This window comes from Uloborus diversus, chromosome 2, assembly GCF_026930045.1.
Source record: "Uloborus diversus isolate 005 chromosome 2, Udiv.v.3.1, whole genome shotgun sequence".
NCBI lineage: Eukaryota > Metazoa > Arthropoda > Arachnida > Araneae > Uloboridae > Uloborus > Uloborus diversus.
This window is the reverse complement of record NC_072732.1, coordinates 184590816-184614486: the sequence shown is the minus strand read 5'-3', so window position 1 is coordinate 184614486 and position 23671 is coordinate 184590816. Positions and strand designations below refer to the sequence as shown.

At 31.5% G+C, this 23671-nt stretch overlaps 1 protein-coding gene across 1 annotated transcript in view; it reads right to left on the bottom strand.

Annotated features, from left to right (window-relative positions):
* The window catches only part of LOC129217551 (T-complex protein 1 subunit alpha-like), a 50141-nt gene that overhangs the window by 6963 nt on the left and 19507 nt on the right, over positions 1–23671 (bottom strand). The window contains exons 5-10 of the mRNA XM_054851876.1: positions 16005–16115; positions 15179–15360; positions 10495–10621; positions 9549–9724; positions 4411–4534; positions 1627–1819 (exon numbers count right to left, since the gene is read on the bottom strand). Coding sequence (XP_054707851.1) covers positions 1627–1819; positions 4411–4534; positions 9549–9724; positions 10495–10621; positions 15179–15360; positions 16005–16115 — 913 coding nt within the window. The remainder of the gene's footprint in view (positions 1–1626; positions 1820–4410; positions 4535–9548; positions 9725–10494; positions 10622–15178; positions 15361–16004; positions 16116–23671) is intronic.

The following is a 23671-nucleotide window of genomic DNA, read 5'->3' as shown; positions in this document are numbered from 1 at the left end:
ATTATATTAGTTAATGTGTGTATATATATTTACACACACCATGTATAAAGGGTGAATTTAACCTAATCTGTCAAATGAAAGGGGGCGTTAGAAGAGCTCAAGTGGAGCACAGAACTAGCCAGTTTCTTGTCCAATTTGAAACCATAAAAAAAATTAAAATAGATAATAAAAATAATAGTTAATAAAAATAATAAATAAAATTGATTAAAAAAATGAGTCAATTTAAAAAAAAAATGAGATGAAGACTGATTTCTGAAATTCTTGAAAAATCTACACAAAATAAGTACATATTTGATTATAAAAAGCGGACAAAATCTAATAAAGTGACTTTTTTTTTTGTAGAGATAGTTACATTTTTCAGCGAGCTACAATTGAAATACTCAAAGTTAAATTAATACCAAAATCTGTACTTGGCATTTTCAAAAATAATCATTTGAGCTACAACCGGTCATTTGAACTACATGTAAGATTGTATGTGACAAAATTAAAAGCTTTAAAATCTTTACAGCAGTACACTTCAAATTAACATATTACACTATTAAAATTACAAAGTAAACTTATTAGAAGAAAATAATTAATTGAAAACAAGTTAAAAGTTGCAAGTAAAACCATATATATTTTGTATATTTCATAAAAATTATCAATTATAAGTTTAGTACATATGCCAACATTTAAGATGTAAGAGTGCACAGTGCAGGGGAGAAAGAAGGAAATAATGGATCAAAGGTTTTTGTATTTTTGGGTAGCATTTAACATCCGACGAAAAAAAATATAGGAGTAAGTGAGAAAATATAGGAGAATATCTGACAAATTGTGAAAATATAGGAAATATAGGAGGACTATGAGCCCTGTTTACATGAAAAACTGCTTGAAGCCTATTTTCCTACCTATATTGAAGTATGAGAACTCAAAGTACCAGCAGAATGGTCTAAACCCAATGACCCTTCTTAACTCTTTAAAGCAGGAATTACAGAATTTGATGGATGATTTTTCTATTAATCAATAGCGCCTACATTTTGAAACTAAAATACATTAACCATTAAAAATGAAGTTCATGGCTACATCCGCCAAATAAAGTGTCATTAAGGAGAAAAAACAATGTAAATAAAGCACAAATATTGGATCCAATATTTGTGCTTTATTTATGTTGTTTTTTCTCCTTAATCATATTGTAGCACAAAGCTTATATGACAATTTTTTATTTAAATAAAGTGTCAGTTTTTCTAGTTATTTTAGTTTTCCTCTTTGAAAGAGCTATTCGTCAAGGCACATCAGAGAGATCAAACACGTGACATTTAAAGCTGCTATCATTGGTCAATTCACAAGCATTGCCATTCAATAAGTTGAAATGAGGCCTTTTTTAGGTCCTTTGTACCAGTTTTATATATGTCACTGCAGAGCCTTAATAATTGCTAAAAATAAAGTTTAAATTTACGATAAATGCAGAAAAAAAAACACTTTTCATATTAATTTTCATGGATTTGAGGAAATGAAGATATGTAAGGAAAAAAAATCAGTAACTTTGTCTTAAAGTTGCCTTTTTTTTAATTAGCACATAGAAAATAACTATAAGAGATGGGAAACATCACCTAAACATTGTGAAAGTGAAAAAAGTGAAACACACACCAGAGAAGTTGCAAAGTTCTCCAGGTATATGGAAAGGGCGGCTTCCACAGCCCCTCCCCCTGGGACCAGGCTCTTGGACTCCAGAACCCTCTTCACCACGCACAGGGAGTCATGGACAGATCTCTCCATCTCGTCTACGTAGAAGTCATTGGCTCCTCGTAGCACAATGGATGCAGCAGATCGGGCCTTGGGCCTGAGGAAAGAAGCACATTTGATATGAGTCAGGAGCGAGGAAAGGAGTGGCTGGAAAAGGCAAAACTTCAGGGGGGGGAGAGAATTTCCCCCCGAAAAAGTTTATTTCCACTCAGAAAAAACAAAAAATTTAAAATTTCTAGCTTAAAATAATCTGCTTAGAAATTTAGAATATTTATGATCATTTTTCTTATGTTCAGTATCCCACATGAAACCACAAACTGTGATACTACAAACTGTAAATCGATTTATTTTTCCTGCTCATCAAAGTATTATTTGCTACATGTTTTTAAAAAAACTAATTGTATTAACAGAATTTTATCACTTAGTAGAAATGTTGAAGTTAAACCTTTGGCAGTAGAGAAACGGAAAGGACTTTTCTTAATAGTAAAAGTTTTATGTACATTACTGTTTAGGAGGAAAAATAACATGGACTGCATATATTTTTAAATATTTTAACACTTTGAAAGAAAAAAGAAAATATTACAAAGTTAAATCATACAAATTTGCAGACAACTGCACACAGTTGATTCGGGGTTACAAAGAACCACCCCTTTTCTTTTCTTTTGTGAGATGCCTTTTCACTTCTTTTGCGTTGAAAAAGGGGTACCATGAAACCCCAAACAAGCATATGCAGTGCTCAGCTAACGTTGTAATATTTTTATTAATTTTCAGTACAAAGGTTTTTTTTTTCTTATTTAACCATTTGTTCTCTGAGGACATATATTGATAAATTATATTTTAATCTACAAAGTCAATTTTTCCATTTATTCCAACTTTTAACAGAAAAACTTTTCCTTCGGCCACAAAGTTCCCTAATATTTTGCTTTTTTTGTAAGGAAAAAAAAGTTATATCGTCACCTCAGAACAACAGTAGGATGTCTTAGTGTTGCTCTGAGGCGACGATATGTTAAAATAGACCAATGTTTTCCTAAGTTTAAACCTTTTATTCTACACTAGTGGTACCCGCATGGCTTTGCCCGTAGTAGAAAATTAAAAGGTTTTTTGGTTCGCCTGTACATTTAAATAATGTATGGGGAATTTCTCGCCAAGCAGCTAGCCCATATTACGGTTCCACGTTATGATAACTAGGTGACTTACTCATCCATCTTATGATAATTTTGCTCGGGAAAATGTTCTTAAAATTGGAATAGAAAAAGAACAAAATCGAATTTTTGAAAAAATGCTTGAAGGTGCCCACCCCCATGCTACAAACTAATTTTGTGCCAAATTTCACAAAAATCGTCCGAATGACCAAGGCGTCATGTGCATCACAAAGATCCAGGCATCCAAACAGAGTGACTTTTAGCTTTATTTTTAGTAAAGATTATTCTTCCGATGTAATAATGGAAAATAATTACATTTTTCCATTATTACATCAGAATATAGAAAATTCCATTATTTTACTGACTCCATACTTTATGTATTTTCATTACCAACAATTAACTATTGCACAAGACAAAATTAGCCAACGGTTCAAGAAATGAATGACTTTATGATTCATTGAGACAGGAAGACATTCATATTCATAATTTTCTTTCATGAAGCATTACAATTTTAAACTACTTTTTTCCCCACTGAAACTGAAGCTTATAAAAAGCAGTTATAATTTTTCTTTTTGTATAAAATTTTGATGAATAAAATATTTCTAAAAATACATGACTTTTCAATAAACTATTAGTTTCATTGGAAATTATACTCATCTCTTATTAATGCTTGACCATAATGAGTCATTCAAATTCAAATTGCATGAATTCAATTACACACCTGATTAGGGTTCGCTGATATATTACGATATTTATTTTTTCAACTACGGTACTTTCAATGCAAAAATTATATTAATCATAGTAATATAGTTCATTTATCATTAAAAATAATAAAAAAGTTATGTACTATATTTTTATGATGTATTAATACATCATTAATATGATAAAGTAATTTAATATACCTTTTTTATTTTATATTCATAAAATTGTTAGTAATGTAACAGTTTCAATTCACATTAAAAGTGCCTAATTGAATATTAAACATTGGTCAGAAAAAAAAGAAAATGGCGTATGACTATGCATTGGCTAATGCCTATTTTTTATTCCTGAATTATATAACTGTAAAAGTAGCTGATAGAACAAAAAATTAGTAAAACAGCTAATGCTAAATTAACAACATTAAAATTGATAAAAATGCTAAATGAAATATTATAAAAATAATGAAAGAAGCCTTAATTTTAAGTCTACATATTGAAATAACAATATAAGAAAATAAAGAGCGATTTGAGGATGCAATTTTTACTATTTTGAAGACTATAGTTTGTGCTGCTTGAATATATTGGATATTTATCAAAACATCCGATATATATCAAAATACTGGATATTTTTGAACCCTGCACCTGATGAAATACAATATAGTTATAAAAGTTTGACAACTCATTATAATGTAAAAATGTCTACATTGTTCAGCCCTAGTAACCAATAATTGGTTATTCAAGAAGCCCCTTTTTTCTTTCACCAAACTTCAAAATATTAATTGATATTTGTCGATTACAAATATGATGACACTAAGAATGCAGTTTTGAAACACATTAAGACCACCCACCCCTTGATAAGAATGAGTTCATCATCACAGATACGCTCCTGGCAAACTTCCTCAGCTTCTCCCAACATGGAAGCTTCAAAGCTTTCTTCTCCCTCCAGGTTGGCCAGACTTTGCACTAACTGGGCTGCACGACAAAAGAAACAAACAGTTAGTCTACTGTGATAGACAACTCGTAAACTTAATTCTGTTGACGTGCTAATGTTTAAATGAATTCCAATTTTTCAGTTCCAACATGATACAGTTTGATCAGAAAAGCTCTGATTGTGAGCATATGTAAAATATCTACTGATCTGATGATTCAAAATTTCAGTTTATTTCCAGTATGACATTCACAATTTTTAAAATTGCACGATAAAATGAAAAACAAAGCAATACATGAAAATATACCAGTAACTTACTTCTGATATAATACATGTCATTTAGAAGTGCAACTTATTGCTAAAATACTTTTTCATCATATATGTACTTTTAGTTCAAAGCTCAAGTATTATATTAGCACTTAGAGGACCCGACAGACGTTGTTCTGTTCAAACTTTGTAAATTGAAAAGTTAAAAAACTTCAATAAACTATCAAGTGTTTGAACCGTTTTGTTGAAAAAAGTAAGTAAAAAGAAAATGTTTTAAGCTGCTTGGTGTCAGAATGCGTACATTTATTACAACTTGATTTTTCTAATGCCCACTGGACAGTTGTTTTATTAACTATTTTTCTCCCGTACTTGATGGTTTGCTCCTTCAGCCATACTCAAAAGATAAGAAGTATTCTCAGATATTAAGTGTAAAAAACTAACTATCCATCTAGAACAAACGGAAAATCCCGCTACAACATCCCCCATATGAAAAAGAATAAAACAATCGAAAGGATACCGTTTAAAAAAATGATAAAGGTAAAAACAGTTCTCTGAATAAGTGAAAATCATCCCCCCCCCCCCTCCGATGTAAAATAAACATTCTTAAATCAAAGTGACGAAACACTCTTTAAAAACGAAAAACAATTCTTTGCAATTTGAAATATTTCGCAAAATAAACAAAAAACACAATAAATTACACTAACAGTAGCTTTAAAATGTAAACAGATGATCACGCAACTCTATTGTTTAAAGCCAAAGTCGCCAAGCCACCACGTAACGGTAATCCAGCGGATCATTGAGCGAAGCTAACTCCGACCTATTAGCGTTCCGATCATTTGAACGAAAACTTTTAAAACTTCAAATACGCTTTAATTAATTTTAAAGATAAAGATCTTCCACTGCACTGATCTTTTGTGTACAGAACTACCCTGTTGTAATTTATCTGGACGAAAATAAAATTTGTTTCGTCTTTAAATTCCATCATCTTTTCCTTTAAGGATTATTAAACTAATCAGTTTATTATTTAAGTATTCTTGACATTGGTGCCAAAAATCAGATGGATTTGACCTGAGAAACAAATGCTGCTGGGCACAGTACTTTCTGATCATTTGGTTTTAGGAAAACCTAAAGCACCGATCCGGTCACATGGTTCAACTAAGACGACAGAACAAACGTTTTGCGTGAAATTTACTTTACCAGTACTTAACTTTAAAATATATCTCGGGACCTAAAATCGTTGCTTTCAATAAATTGAGGCTCCACTCTCTCTTTCTCTACGTTTTATCTATTCTCAATTAACATATCACAGTAAGAAATTTCATTACAAAACGCAAAGCTGGCTTTCGTACTGTCCTTTGGCAATGGGTTAAATATTTATTTCAGTTCTCGCTCAACAATAGGTTAAAATAAATATTAATCATTTGGGAGATATAACCATCCAATGTTTAAATTAATTAATTAATTAACAAAAATGTTTCGGATTCGATCCATCACGCTTCGAAACCATGCTTGCCACAACTTAATTACACACAAAAAATTTGATCAAAATTGGTCCAGCCGTTTATGGTGACAAACGTCCGCACAGAAGATTTTTATATATTAAGATTACACTTAGGGAATCGTAGGGGGTAAAACTGTTTGGAGGGTCAAAAGTGAAATATTTAAAAAATCAAACTCATCTTGCATTTAAAATGAATTTATCAAAATATGCATGTACAAAATTTGCTGCAAATATTCAAAAAATATAATAGTAACAATTAAAACGTGTAAAAATGGAGAATGGCTTGATTGATAGCGAACAGTCACTGGCCTAGCAAATAAAGCTCAAAACTCGTGGTCGCCAGTCGCCAAATGCGACCAATTTTCAAATTTTGGCGACCATTATTTTCACTGACTTCAGTTGCCAATGTGGCTATCATTCAGCAATGCAACCTTCCCTGACCTTATAATCTTGACATATGACCTCTCTCTAAATTCTTTTGTCCACTAAAAGTTCGGCTATCGGATCGCCGGGGATGAAGGGGAGAGTATTGTCTTCTTTCTGATGTCTCTACGTTCAGCATTAAGAATTATTTTTCCACAAAATGCAAATATTTTAATGTATTTTAAATACTATTATATTTATATGCAATTGTGCTATGTGTTCCTGTTCTGAATAGAAACAAAAATCGCAATCACGACTGCAAATTCGTTACAAAACTTGCTATTTCGAAAACTCTGCTTTCTTTACACGCGATCGTAAAAATAGACAAATTTCATACACCAATTTAGTAAATTGTGCTTTTTTGATCTTAAATTCATTTTTCAACTTTATTTCTCTTTAACAAATGGCTATTTCTTCGTTTTGCGGTATTTTTAAACTACACGTTTTCAAAATGGCGTCGCGTTGCTAGATTGTTCATTTTTACCAGTTAAGATGAAAATGTCCTTTCCAAAATAAATGAGAAAAATTAATTTTGTACATTTAGTTTACATATGAATAAACAAAAATGGCGCATTTGAGTCAAAATGCATCGAGACAAGGTAAAAACGATATCGCAAATTTTTTTTTTTGTGAGATTTTTGATTTTTTTTTTTTTTTTGAATCATTGTTTGTTTTTCCCTTTTTTTTCTTTTCAAAATATGAAACCTACTGGAGGAGAGGACATATCCTTTTATTTACTTGATTTCTCCTGAAAAAAATTCTTATTTTTAAGTTTCGCGGTAAATTTTCAAAATGGCGTCCCGCGTTTTCAAAATGGTGCCACGTTGTAGATTGTCCTTTTTCACCAGTTAGAAGAAAATGTCTGTTCCAAAATAAATAAAGAGAAGTACAATTGTGTTTATAAACACATAAATAAAAAAAAATGGAACCCTTACGTCTAGAGAAGGTGGAAAGAATACTGCTGAAATCCTTTTTTTCTTCTGCTGGATCTTTCATTTCATTTTTTTTTTCGTTTTGTTTTATATTGTTTGCTTTTCTTTTATTTATTCATTTTTTGACACTCAGGCTTCGATTTTTATAAAATTTTGCATGCATTTGGAAAAGCAAAAAAATATTTTTGTAGAATCGCAAATGGTTTAGGTTTTACATGCTGTTCAAGTTTTTGGTATTTTGTTGTTTTCTTTATCAAGGAACTAACTCGTCTTTTGGTTGAAAGCTGTGATGTTTCTAGAAGTTTTAAAAGCTGAAAAAAAATAATGATCTTCTTTCTTTATTTATTTATCGTGATGTGTTTTGCTTAAAGATAAATTAATGCAGATTATAGTTTGCAAAAGATGTGTTAAATAATATCTGGGCAGGGGTGCCCGTTCCACCCAAGTTCAATTCCCCCCCCCCCCAAAATGTTTCCTCAACCCTCTTTTCCTTTTTATTTTTCAGCTCGCTTTTTATTTTATTAATTTTTTTAAATAATTTTTTATTTACTTATTTATTTTAATTATCATTTTATAAGAAAAGTTCTTTGCTACGCCAATGACATATACACACATACTAAATAAATAAATGGTATAAAATAAATTAAGTAATTTGAATTAAAAAGTTTGGCTATCATTTTTTGAGATTTGGCTACCATTTTGTGAGGATCTGGTAGCCATTGGCTACCAATTCAAAATTTGAGTTTTGAGGTATACTAGCAAACTACCAAATTTTATTTCATGTTGATCTGAATCAGTGTTTAATGGTCTTGAATCAGAGCAATACCAATGATTTTGAATGCTCTGACAGAGCATTAATTGAAGCATAGCACTACAAGATGCAATTCCCCATATGAAAATTTTCTGACAGACAAAAAGAATAATTATTCTACAACCAAAATCCAAATTACAGTGCAGAACCTTTTATCCGGGAACCAAAAAACTGGGAAACCAGAAAACCGGCACCTTATTGCCGATTTTCCCGCCATATTTAAAAAATAAGCATATTTGGCAATTTTTGAAACACTAAGCATTTTTTTGAAATACCTAAAAGAATATGAACGGTTTCTTAATAAATATTATTATATTACTCATAAATAACTTGAGGAAATGTTTACAAAAATGAATTTCAAAGGTTTATACTTTACACAGGGAAAAATTTCAGAAATATTTTCTTGAATTAAAAAGTACACTCGTAAGTCTGAAATTTTCATGTTTTATTCCAACTGAAAACTAAAGAAATGATATTGTCTCATTCTAAGCAATGTTTAATTGAATGGCCTTTCATTAAAGCCGTTTAGAGCGTATGTAACGTCGCGAATGTGCGGGAAGCGCCGAAAATTTGTGAATTTTCCGGATAGACGATCGTGGGATCTAGAAATCAATTAACGCAAGACTGTAATAACTCTGCAAGAACTCAAAAATCAAATTTCTATTGATATTAACTTAATGCAAAAGCAATAGATATCAATAACTACCGTAATCGCAAACACCAAAACTTTACAAAAAAAATTTTCATGAATAAATTTTTTTATACACTGTAGGAGAAAAACCGCACATTTACGTTCAGCAACTTGTTTCTTGCCATTCCCTCCATTTTCATTCGTTTTAAAACATGTTTAAATCTCTCTCACACAAGAAGTTTTTTAATATTTCAAAATTTATAAGCATTTCTGAACTGTTTTCTTATTTTAATATGTATTACTATTTATTATAATAATTTGAGTTTTATAAGCAATCGGCCAACAGAGCTTTTTAGCGATCTAGAAAACCGGGAAATTCAGATATCCGGGATAGCGATGCTTCCGAACTTCACGGATAATTGATTCTCTACTGTATAAATATTTTTTTCTTATCCTAATAAACTAATGTTAGTGGAAGGAAGTGTATACTCACCTCCTGTGGCCTTTGCAATTCGTTTGAGATCCTGCTTTTTGCAGCGGCGCACAGCCATGGCCCCAGCCTCTACAAAATATTTGAGGCAAAGGTCATCAATGCCACCAGTTGTCAAGATGACGTTAGCACCAGCAGAGATGATCTTTTGCACACGCTCTTTGGTGATGTCAGATTCCCTGAAGGAAAACAAGCAGAATTCTCTCAACTTGTAACAAACACATGGTACAAATCTCAAAAATTTACTTTGTAAGTTACTCATTAAAAAAATAAATAAATAAATAAAGACATCAAGATGCCATGTAGTCATATTTCAATAATAAGACCAGTTTAATTGATTTCATTTTTATCCTTATGACTAGACAAGGCACTAAATGAGTTTTATAATGGAATAAAAACATAATAATACCAGGTAACCAATTTGTTCTTGTTCAAGCCAAGCAAGTGATTGAAGTCGCTAAATGGCACAATTCTTTGTTTACCATTTAGTCTATCTTTCCTGTGAGTGAAGTTGGCACAAAACATAACCATGCACAACTTTGCAAGTTTTTGTGCTTTTATATTATTTCTCTCTTTGTTTACACATAACTATTGATTCATTTCTTATGGAAAAATTGAATGTTTTCTACAGATAAAGGGAAAATGTTCGACTTTGAGAAGCTTTCGGGACAAGCAGATTAAAAATAAGGAAGAGTTTTTAATAAGTGAAAACTTTGTTTCTGTGATTTACCTTTCATTTGTTTCACATGGATAAAAAATATTTGATATTCATATGCCATATTTTTTCTATAAGATAGTAAAATCTTTCAAGCTTGTAAATTTTGCAAGAGACATAAATTGCACCAAAAATGATATACATTTAAAGTTAATAATGCTATGCATTTTAATGCTTGATGGAAATTCAGAACCGAATTCTGACATTAAAAAAGAAAAAAAAAAGAACTTTCACCTTTGGCGGATGGCATCCAACTTCTCTGGGTCTGTAATCAAGACGAATACCCCAAGATGCATTTTCACTTTTTGAAGTCCAAAATCTAGACATGCTATCTTAGCATTTGTAACAACTTTAGGCATGGCTGAAAACAAAACCAAAGGCACAATTAATCCCCCCAGTTTAACAACTTGATTATTTCTAAAAATAGTAAACTTCTACAAAGTAAAGCTTGATCACAGAGAGACGAAGGATGAACTGAAAGCAGATCACTTCATTTCGAAACAGGTAACTCCCGTCAGGGAGTCTAGCAGTAAAAACTTGACTGCTTGAGCAAGCTCGCTGATCCTAGCTCTTACAAAATGAAGTGTTCAGATTTTTGCCTCCAGTTCATATGACATCTCTCCATGGTTAAGCTGGGGTTAGTTTTAGGAACATTCACTGAGCTCTTCTAAACTAAATAGATTTTACCAAGACAGTTTCATGCATGGACAACAATCTCTATGACCTGTTTTATTCATTCTTTCACCATTTTAATCCTTACCAAATTTTTTTTATGTACAGTGGTTCAGGGTAACTTTGAGCTACAATTTTTCTTTTAAACTTCCCCATTCATATTTTAATAATTTCACTGTCTTTTTGGGATAAAACAAAAGAAACAATCCTAAACAAGTGTTAAAGTTATCCAAATTTTAATAGTCTGTGGGCCGAGCGCAAATATCGTCCAAGTTCGTTTACCAATCTTAGGGACTACATGAACTTGCTTGAAATCTATTATAAATGATGAACTCAATCGAAAAATACAATGTTCACATGCTAGAACTGTCTCATTAAGTTTTAATTAGTAACTGAAATAGGAACTATGTTCCGTGGACTGTTAGCACTTACACAAAAAAATTTGTCTCTAGATGGCGCTATTACACACAACCAAAAATTTAATAAACAGTTTTTCAATCGAAATTTTACTGTTTTACTCAATTTTTTGTTGCAAATTATATTAATACATTTTAAATTACTTACTTTTGCTTAGTAATTTTGTAACTAAAAGAAAATCAAAAATTGTATCAATCCGCAGCTCTGAATGATCATCATCTCAAGATTTCATTTATTACACTAGAGCCAGCGCACATAGACATTGTTAGTACAAAACTTTAGAAGGCACTTTACTTCTCAAAAAAGATATTAATGAATCACTGAATAGCAATAATTGACCTACAAAATCTTAAGAACATAAACAAAACTAACAGATGCCAATACATGTTTTAAAATATTTTAAAATTAAACATTAGCAGACGATAAATTAAAAATTAAAAAAAGTATATTTCATTTTCATATCACGATGTTTTATCTTTTCCTTCTTTAATAATATTGCTTTTTGATTACAGACGATATTTTGAGTTCATTTTTAGCCTACTTTCTAGTCAAAGTAATATAAAATACATGAGGACATAAAAGGTGGTTTAGTGGGCTAAGGTTAATGTATCTTAAAAATATTGCTTAGTTCAAAAAAAGAAAAAAAAAGAAAAATTAATTTGAATTTTGACGTCTTGAATTCAAATTATATTTATCGCAATCACGAGTGTGTGTATGTAGGCGTGTGTGTTTGTGTGTGGGGAGTATGTGTGTAGGGGTATGTGTATGTGTGTGTAGGCATGTGTGTTTGTGTGCTGGCATAAGTGTGTGGGTAGTTGTGTGTGGGGGTGAAGTATGTGTACGTGTGTGTAGGCATATGTGTCTGTGTGCAAGCATAAATGTGTGGGTAGTTGTGTGTATGTTTTTGTGTGTGTGTGTATGTATAGGTGTCTGTATGTATGCGTGTGTTTGTGTGTAGGTGTATGTGTGTGTGGTTGTGTATGTATGCGCGTGTGTGTAGGACATGGATGCAACCTGGAGACAGCTTTCACTATAGGAGCAGCATCGTGAGGAGCCGGTCGACGGTGATGGTGCGGAGGGTGGCGGTGGGAAAATAAAATGATAAGACGCCAAAAACAGTCAGATGAAAGCAATAAGCAATCGTGATTGCTCAAAAAAAAAAAGATAAAATAATGAAATAAATATCAAATTTGAAAGTAGGGGTTTGAGATGGGGAAAATATGTGTCTGTCGGACGACCTATGTGCTCCCCCTCTGCCCCCCCCCCCCAAATTAACAAATCGTTCAATTCAAACAAACTTTTTTTTTTTTTGAAAGATTTCCCCGATGACACCTATTACGGTATTTCATTTTTTGATTTGAATAATTTTTCGTTCAACTTTGAACAGATCAAAGCACTTGATATTAGCGCTTGAGAGAAAAAAAAATAAGGAAAATATAAAATGCGATTTTAAAGGCGGATTTGTTTAGGAAAAACTTTGTTGGAAAAAGCTCTTGACGAGAACATTTTTACTAATGATTTTTTTAACTAGTCATTTTAAGGACATTTTTTCAACAATTAATTTTTTTTTGACATTACGGACAAAGCAAAAAATTATTTTATGTCACCAAAAATTGACAAAATGGAATAGATTCTGAATACATTCTCAATTTTTGGTGAGAAGAAATAAAAATGAATGTTATTAATAAATACAGAAATACCCTATCTCATAGACTTAACATTGACGAAAGCCAGAGATGAATGACTGAATCAAAATGAAATGAATTTAAAGCGCAAATGTTTTTACCAGGGCTGCGGAGCTGGAGTGAAAAAGAACCAATTCTGAACTCTGACTCCTACCCTATCCCCTCTTTTGTGCACTAACTATCCAGCAAATATTCATTGCTGATGCTTGAATAATCTAATCCAGTGGTGAATATTTTTTTTTAACCTGCGGGCCAAAATTCACATTAATAGGAATCTCGTGGGCCGGAACAAATATCATATTTATTTATATGAATTAAGTTTTTCTAAATAGCATGGGAAAATAAGGGAAACTAAAGACAATTACAAACCAAAATTGCTGTCATTATTACTACATGCTTATTTTATTGCATCTGTATTTCAGAAATCAATTTATGGCTACTTGACTTCAAAATTCATAACACCGAAAGAAGATTACTAGTAGTTTTGGAAGGTTTTAAGAACATATTTTTTGTTTTTTAATACTGAATACAACGACGGGGCAAATGGTAGGCTGAGCACCACTGATTTAATCAATGCTCCCAGTTCATCAGAACATTGGATGGACTATAAATGCGAGCAGTATTGAAATACAATGGAGCACTATTCCCATTGCATCAGATTATGTTCAAAACTACTAGTCTCCTATGCATGCCCAAAAACTTGCTGTTCTTCGAAGAGATGTATTACATGAAAGGCATGTTCATGCACATAAATTGTTCATGCACATAATTTTCCTCTAGTGACTGTAGCTGTATAAGCTCTCAGGAAGAAAATGACTCTATACGCAAAAACGGGATGGATGAATTGAGTGATTCTGACGATGATACTTCAGATTGAAGAGTTTGCTTCATGAAAAAAACTATTTTTTGATGTACATGCATAATGTTTTTAACGTACATGCATACTTTTTTAAATGTACATGTATAATATTTTTATATATTTAAAATTTGTCCGCCTCTTGCTTGTCAGTTCCACTCCTTTCATGTATCTCTAGTGGCCTGTAAAAAAGTTATGAGACACTATTTTTTTGTGAACATTGGGTTTTTTCATCTGTAGACACTAAGGATTCAGAAAAATATCACTTTTTGTAGTCCCCGAAGTTGGCAAACAAAACCATGTTTTTAAGCATCTTTTATGCCTTCGTCCCACAGCCTATAAAAAACAATTAAGTCCATTCAAAATGATCTATTAGTCTGGTTTTGAGCTATTTTGCCATTTAGTGTAAATTTGAGCCACAGAGAAAGGATCCAAAATTATTTTCATAAAATTAATGCAATTTTAATGCAACAAAATAAAAATTATAAATATTTTATACTCCCCCTTTGCACTTCACAATATTTTAATCATTTATAATAATTGCATGGAACATAAAAATGCAGGAAGCACACCCTTCTAACAATTTAAAAAATTACTTCAAAGCAGTAACTTAAGAATTGAGTTGCTTTTTGCTAAAAGGGTGTCAAGTCAACAATGTTCGAAAGTTGACTTAAATCCTTTCAACAAAAACAGATTCAATTATTGAATGACACAATTAAATGCAAGCAATATTATCACTTCTCTTTTTTTGAAAACTAGAGAACAGAAAATTAATTTCATAACCTGCCAGGTGTCATCACCCGAATGTCTACTCAAAGTTACCCTGAACGACTACTTTCAAAATATACACAGAGATTAAGTACAGAAAATGTTTAAAATTTTTTTTTAAATACCATTCCACTAAAAATTAAACTTATACCAATATAGAATTTATGACATTCATTAAAATTAACATTATTTGTACAATTTAGTGAAATAAAAGTAAAACATTGCAAAAAGTTGATAATGACATACAAATGAAAAACACTGAACAAACTTTAACAATGTGAAAATACTGAACCACTGAAACAGCTAAACAATATTACTACCTTTTCCACCCCCCCCCCCCCCCAAAAAAAATGCGATGGAAGAAGTTTCTTTTCTGGCTAAAAAAATTTACTTTTGCCCATTTTGTTGCATGCAAGTATATACCATTCGAAATGCACAGACGTACATGTTTTCCGTTCATTAAAAATTATATAAGGTGAAGTCACAAGCATCCTCTGAAGATTATGAGAAAAATGCTCACCTTGTGAAGCAACTGTGCAGTTGAGGGCATAGCCATTAATTAGCATGCTCTCCGTGGAACTGCGGCCATGAGCCTTCAGAACATTGACAGCGTTGATGGGGTACTTGTTGCCACCTTTGCCATCAGATACCTTGACAGCCATGGCTGCATCTACCACCATGTTGGCGAAAAAGTCAGACTCTCTGCATTTAGGCGTCAAGGAAAAATAAGAATATTTTGTTGCCTGACAAAAAAAAAACAAAAAACCCTGACATTCTTCATGTGTTTTAATTAAACGTACCACTTTCAGTTAGCAGGCTCATCAAATTACAATGATTGGACACATGGGACAAACGTTTAAAATGAACTAGAATAGATTATATTTATTTTTCAAAAATAGGAATTTTGGTTATTTTGAAATTTCGGTTCAATATTAGAAACGAAAAACAATTGATATATAGTAGTGCCCTTTGTAGCAGACAGGATACAGGTGCCCCTTATATATATGTATATTTCATGTGGCCTGTAAGGAGCTAGTGAAAAATAATCTATATCATTTTCCCCTAAGTCTTATGCACTTATGCTCAGCTCATAGCGTTTGTGAATTGTGCTGAAATTGCTGTTGCCATTGTTTTTCAAAAGTAGTATTAGAAAATTAATTACCAAAATTCATAAATCTATGCTTGCTGAATTTCAACATAAAATAGTTAACTTTGCTTTTTAAAGAACTTTATAATTCTATTATTTTATTGTTCTTGGCAACAATTAAAAAGCAAAATTGGCGGAGATTATGACAGAGAAAGTAATGTAAAAAATAGCTAGTCTTTAAAAAAGAGGAAAAGGATACGCTCCAATAAGCTTGGAGGAGAGGGATGTCTTGGCAGCATTGACAATACATTCTCGACCCAAGGTATCTGTGTTAATAGTGAGATGTTCCTGGATATATTTGCAAGCTTCCCTGAAAAGATAAATTCATCCTTCTCAATAGTAGATTATTCTTATTATACACAACAAACTAAGAATATTTAACTCTATAATTTATTTCAGAGAAGTATATACATAAAATACTTAAAGTTTATTTAATTAGTTTTTGCATACACCAGGGCAATGTTTTTTTACTTCTAAAAAAAGTCTCTATAGGAACTACTTTACTTAACACTTATTACTCGACTTTTATCCTTGCTCTTTATAAATATACAATACAAAAAACCTTATACAAATTATAGTAGAACTCCAATTACCTGTCAAAAAAACAAAGTTAAGATGGAAACACAGTGGGATTCGCAAAATTATGGTTGTCTATGAGCTATTCCCTCCGGGAAGCTAGTCAGCTTACTCTTTGCCCAATCTATTCAGTAAGCAAAGCCTTTTATTCCAACTACTGTACATACTGTACATTAAAAAACATTTTTGGAAAAACCAAATTATCCGAATTTTTGATTTGTGGTAAATTAGAATAATTGGAGTTCTACTGTAATTGTATTTACAATGCTTAGAATTTTGTAAATTAAACCCCTCGTGGTTTTAGATAAAGCTTCCATTTTGTTTCACGTTTCCAGTTTGCAATGATTTCATGTTCAGAAAACATTTTTGTTGGAAACAATAAATGTTACATTTTGTCGGTTGATTTTGTTAAATGTAATACTATATCTCAGCATTATCCACTGACTAGCACAGAAAATCATGTATACAGGTTTCTTTCCGCAAACCAAAATGGAGGAAAAAATTCCTTACCATTTCTTTTTCTTTTTTTGCCAACTTCTGAGGCATTGACCTGGGATCTGTCCAGTAAGTTTTACAAGAAGTTTTTTTTTTTTGAAAACATTCATGATTTAAGAAATTTCAGGGAAAATTTATTACATTTTGTAAAAATGCTTAAACATTATATTAGTTTAGCGAAATTAACTTTCTTTTTTAGTAACAAATGTAGGTAAAAATTTCAGCTAAACTTCAATACGTATAAAATATTAAGTTACACAGGGGGAAGGAATATGTGAATTAAATGCCAATAATTTCATGTAGAGCCCTTTTAAGGAGTAGTTTTTGTTTTATTCTTTTTTTTTTTTTTGAAGAGTTTTTGAGTGCAAATTTGACGAAAGTTCTTTTCCGTTAATGAGTTTTTGAAGGGTTTGCAACAATACAACCATCTTATATTCAATAAGAATATGTTATCTTCTGATCGACTAAAAATTTTAAAAAAGGAAAATTGACTAATTTAAATTTTGATTTTAATGTTGTATTTCAAATACATGCAGAACAAAAATTTTGTTCTTGGAACAAGCATTCTTACTATGCTTTCAAAGGCAATAGCTTTCAATTAACAAACAATGCAAAACATTTAAATGAACATGATTATATAATTGAAAATTAGAACATAACAGAATGATTCATAAAGCAAAATGACTGAATAATATCTATCACATAACATAAAGGAGCAAAATATTGCATCTCTATCATCTATCTGTTCTTAAATAGGCTTCCTACAACAAAGAGTATAAAACTCAGTAGATTAGTACACTGACAACCTGCTGTACGCTTGAAAAGAAATAAACCAAATTTATATTTAAAACATTATGAAAATTAAAAGGAAAAGCTGCTGAGAAAAATAATTAGCACTAGAAAGACGGAAACAGTCATTTTGACTAGAAACGGTTTACAAATGCTCATATTTGCTGCATTTATTTTTCTAACTCTTTTTCACTTCAGTTACTTTTCCTAATTCTTTATTAAGATCGAAAAAAGGAAATTTTATTTCTTTAGGCTCATTATTATAGTCGCTATAAATAGTTATTCCTAGAAAGACGGACAGAGGTCATTTTGACTGCTCAAAGGAATTTAATTTATGCATCCGGTTTTGTTCACTTTTCTGTCATCATATATGTGATCTATGGATTTCTGTTCGAAGTTAGAGTGAAACATTCATTAGGTAGCTCCTTTGAGTAGCACCTGCTGGTCAGGTGCAGTTCTTTGAACCATTACGAAATGCAAAACACATGTTGGTCCCGTCCTTTTTTTTTCTGCTATCAGAACAGGGGCAAAATTGAGAAAGTGAATTTAAAAGGTATGTGACATGACACATGAAATTTTATTAGTTCTAAAAAGAGGTAGATTTAAAACAGGTGGATTCTAAAAACGTGTGCTGGAATTCTTTTGAGCACCAACACATGTGCTTTCCTCGAAACATATAGGCGTTTATTTCCTTTGATATTAGATAATTATCTTCATGATGCCATAATGGGTCATTGGTAAAAAAACTTATTAAAAAATTAACTCTTACAAGTGTTGCAGGGTTTGTCTGAAAGTTTTTCCAGTTCAGATGAAGTCCGACTTATCCGAAGAAGGCTACATTCCTAACGATGAAAATATTTGCTTTCATCAGATGTTAGAGATTATTTTTCGGAACCTAGACCTCAGGAGAAAACGAAAACAATGTCAAATGAAACAATGCAGAAATAAAACTACAAGCGCCGCCTGCCTTGTCTAGTGGTCAGAGATGTCCGACTGCGACAGGAAGGTCTGGGTTTGAATCCCGGCTCAGGCATGGACGTACTTTCTCTCTCCTGTCCTTGTCCTTTTCTTTATGTGAATGTGTTGTTATGCTGTGAATGGTTGCCTACCCTATAAATGGATCCTTATGGCATGTGTGTACTGTAGAAGTCGGACTTCACACCAAATTACGGTACAGTTGGAAAAGTGAAGCAGCGCAGCCCAAATTTCCAGCCTAGCTGGCACACAACAACAACAACAACAAAACTACAAGTACTTTTTTTGATCGTAAAAAGGCAGCTTGTGGTTCAAGTACATGCAAAGTGATAAAAATAAGTATTTGTCATTACCGTAAAAAGGAGTAATGTAAGTGTATTTCTATATTTATGCTTTATGAAGGCAATCACATGCCTGGTTGAAAATACTCCTTAGTTATTACATGCTTAAAAAATATCCCTTCTTTTATCCGAATTTAATCTTTATCACTATCAATTATGTAATACATATGTGTATTTCACATCATCGAACACAAAATTAAGGGGGAAAAAAGCTTCCTGAGAGTGATTTACATATTTTATTATGTTCAAATTGTTAAAGTAATTCATGGCGTATCCAAACAAAACTTTGCTACAATTAAAAATTCCGAAAAGAAACAATTTCCAATCTTTTAAGCATGGCGGTCAAAATGACTGCTGCTAGTCTTTCTAGGTATACGGAAAATGCAGTCTTTCTAGTGTTAAAACACAATATCTATGCTCATTGCTCAATATAAGTTTTCATTTAGCAAAACCAGCTTAATAAGCCTATAGTGTCACATAACAATTGAGACAAATTTTAAGGGGTATTAGAGAGAACAATAAGAAGCAAAAATCAAAATAGGAACATAAATTTGTGAATACAATGCTGACATGCTACATGAACGCTAAGCTAGAAACTCATGGATGCAATACAGGTCACAAATTCATTACACAAAGACTATTTTACACAACATTTTAGTTTTTTTTTTTTTTTTTTTCGTTTGTGAACAAATGTTCCTACATGATTCTTGTCTCTTATCCTCCTCTCTGACACTCCTTAAAGCTTACACCAATCATTCAGGGGTAGAAGTGACCGACTTGTCACATATAGGACATTTTCCACAAAATATATAGGACAAATTTAGGACACATTATATGAATAATTTTCCTATGAAAAAAAGAAATAATACATATCATATATTATTCAATTATTCTTATCAATGATTTTGTTTAAAAAACCTCAAACAAAATACCTTACATCTATAATGACTTTCCTGTAGTTGAAAGAATAATTTTTAAAAAAAGTGTACTTTATAGACTAAATAACTAATCAAAATTTGAACAAAGATAATTTTTATTTTTTCTTCCTCACTCATGACCCAAGTACTAATTCCACTGCTCTTACGCTCGTATTAACCAGCGCGAGTTGAGGAAGAGTAACTGCCGAGTAGGTGAACCCAGGGCTAACTCAAACCGCGAGGTTACTCCCAGTTGTTATTATCCAACAGCGAGTCACCCAGACCGCTGCTTTTTTTCTCCCTAGATGTAAAAGCCCCTCTCATTGGTGGATTTTGGTCATGTGATATTGTTTACAGGAAAGGTAAAGCCGACGGTCGGGGACACGGCTAGCACGGCCTCGTTGTTGATTTTGAAGCACGTTGTTAAGCTGATTTTCGAACGAAAGTGTCTTTTTTCCTTCTATTTATCACTAAAAGATGAATTTCGCTTCCACAAAAACAAATTATACTCCTTTCAAAGCTAAAATACTGGCTTCGCTGGATGACAATTACAAAGAATTCAGTGCAAGAACTATTTTTCATTAAATATCTTGGGAAATTCCATGAAAATTATAACTTAAACGATTTTTTTTAAACTAATTTTATTGATATGATTTTACAAATTTTTCCCCATTATACATATTCACTAAATTTATATGAGCCATTTTTTTTTTTTTTGATTGTTTTTTTTATTTAAAATATTGTTACTTTTATCGTTATTAATAGAATTTAAACATTCTTGTCATGTCGTCACAGCACCTAAACCTCAACTATTTTAATCCGAAGCATAAATCATTATTCAGATTAACAGTTTCTTCTTGTTACTTCGGTATCTTAAAAGTACTCTTCACTTAAAAGAATTAATTTATACCGAATTCACATAAATTTCGTTTGGTAATAAGAAGTTCGAAAACTTTGTTGACAAAAATGTCACTATATATACTCATGAAACAAACAATAGCGTAAAAATTGAAAAATAAAACCTATAAAAATACTATATCTTTCTGTTTTTGTTTTAGTACTTTAGTTATGAAAAAAGAAATGGAAAAAGAAAAAATATCAGTTTTAATGAAAATTATTTTACTATATAATACCTCAGACTATTGTTTTTAATCAAAAATGTCATTCAGTCACACATGAGTTTGCACAGCTATTAATGAATAGACTTTGTTATAGATTGTGCTGCATATTCATGGCTGTTTATTATCAATTTTAACCAGTTATGCGCCAATTGCAGGAGAGTCGGGGAGGGTGGAAGGAATGGGACAGCTGTATATACACCGAAAGAAACTGTTTCAGGCTCTTTCCTGATTCTGACTTGTTACATTTACTTGACAAGAAATAGTTTTTCTTTTATTTCGGTATGATTACAGTTCTCTCATTCTTCCATTTCTTCTCAATTTTTAAATGACAATGAACCTCACGGTTTATGTTTGAGTTATAAGATTTAAATAGTTTTTAATTAGGAGAGAGAAATAATGGAGAGTTTTTACCAATCATAGTGTAACAATTCACCTAAACTAACGCAGAAAAATATTTTAAACAATAAAAAATTGAGACGTCCCTTATACTTAAAAAAAAATCTCCAGTTATTTCCTCATCAAACTTTGATTTTTCTGTATGTTTATATCAGAACAAGATCATTTAAGCACTTTTGACCAACACTGCTTTTTAAATAGATCTGACCCTCTTAAAATTTTTTAATACATCAAAAATTTCCTTTCCCACTCTTTCATCTTCTACACGATCCATTCTCCTGATAAAGTCGAAACACTGGAACTCGCTAATTATTTGAGTAAATTTCAACGATTGTTCTCAGTTCGGAGAATTCTGATTTGATAACTGCCATAGAATAAGTCTTCAAACAGGACGTTAAAAATCAAACAGTATAATAATACAAGAAATATTTTTAAAAAAATGATATGTATATTGTAATATTTTGTTGTCAAAAAATATTTTTGGTAATATTAAAGGATAAAGTTCTTGTTATTAACGTTTGAAATATTAAATGACACCTACTAATATTCAGTGCAGCATTATTTGCTTAATATTAAGCATATTTGTATAGTAAATGCTTTGTACAATGAAGCATTTCCTGTCCAACCGGAGCAAAGTGGATGGGGCTATGTGAAATAGTTCATATCATTTACTAATTCAGTCTTTTATCAAATCACGTACGTGTTCATTTATTAATTAGTTCAGAGGTTCCCAAATTTCAGACTCCCGTGGACCCCCTCCGGAAAAATTACGAACTTCGCGGAGCCCTCCCCCCCCCCTTGCCACCTCGCGCAAAAAAAATGATACAGTTAAATCTATTTTTTTTTCTAATATATTTTCACGCTTTTTTCCCATAAAATTTATTTATTCATTGTTTTGTATATTTTTCAGAGCACTTATCTGGTTTTCATTTCTTTTTCTAAAATTATTTTTCTGAGTTATGGAAGTAAATTCTATTTGAAATTCAATTAGGAATAAAAATGTTATCAATAAATTTCTACAACAAGTTTACAATTAAAAATGAACTTTTGAAGTTGTGAGCAAAACAGTGATGAATTTTGGCGCGTACTCCACTGGCTCGCTGAATGCTTACGCTTGCTGTCTACCGCGCTTTCAGGTTATGATATTTAAGAAGCGAATTAAATACTGCGGTCTGTGCTAATGGCGTCAGTGAATGCTAGTCAGTTGTGAAGCCTTGTGCAGAAGCGTAAAAAATGAAATCGAATCTGCGCACTGATTAAAATAATTGTTGAAAAATATTAAACTTTGTCAAATTATTTCAAAAATTCTCAAATCCTATGTTTTTAAGCATGCTTTTTGAGAGAAAAAAAATACTTTAAAATTTCGGAAACGATCTCATTATTAAAATCGACTGCAAATTATAGCATTTGATCTATTTCAGCCATTGCTAGAAATTTTGAATGTTGACTATTAAATTCAGTTTTAAAATTTTTGGAGCAAAAGTTTTATTTAAAGTGTAATATCACAGTTTTAAAAATGTTTGCACTTTCCTCAATAGTTTTGTAACAATATGAACTTCGTCACGTACACAAAATTAATTAATGTGTAGTGTGTTTACTTCTAATAGTTCCGGGGGGGGGGGATTGCTGCGTCCTGCATGTACCTAAGCAAGAACTTTTTATTCCTCATAAATGGGCTTTCTTTTCGAATTAAAATATCGTTACTCGTCCTTCAATCTCAATTATATTTAACGTTTTAGCTGGTAGCACCGCGAAACCCCTGGCATGGACTCGCGGACCCCGGGGGTCTGCGGACTGATGTTTGGGAAACTCTGAATTAGTTCATTTACATTCATTTATTTAATAATTCCCTTATTTACTCCTTCCTTCATTTATTTTCTTATTAATTTGCTATTTTATTCACACATTTAAATTATTTTCGTTTATTCTTTCATTTTCTTCTCATTTATTAATTCACTTTTTTATTTACCCATTTATTTGATAAAAAATTCCTTCAATCATGAAATTAAAAACAGTTCATTAGAAAAATATTTCATTTTTCACTTTGCCTCATGAAAAAAAAAGATGAAAAATTTCCACCTTTTTTGTGAGGCACAAATTTACTGCTAAAAATAAAAAATAATATTCCATTGCGAGTTTTATCGTAAAATATATTGGTCTTCCTTCATGTACCGCAATTTTCAGAAAAAAATTCCAATTTGTTCATTTTGAAAAAAAGTAAGTTACCTTAAATGTTTCACTTTGCCTCCATATACA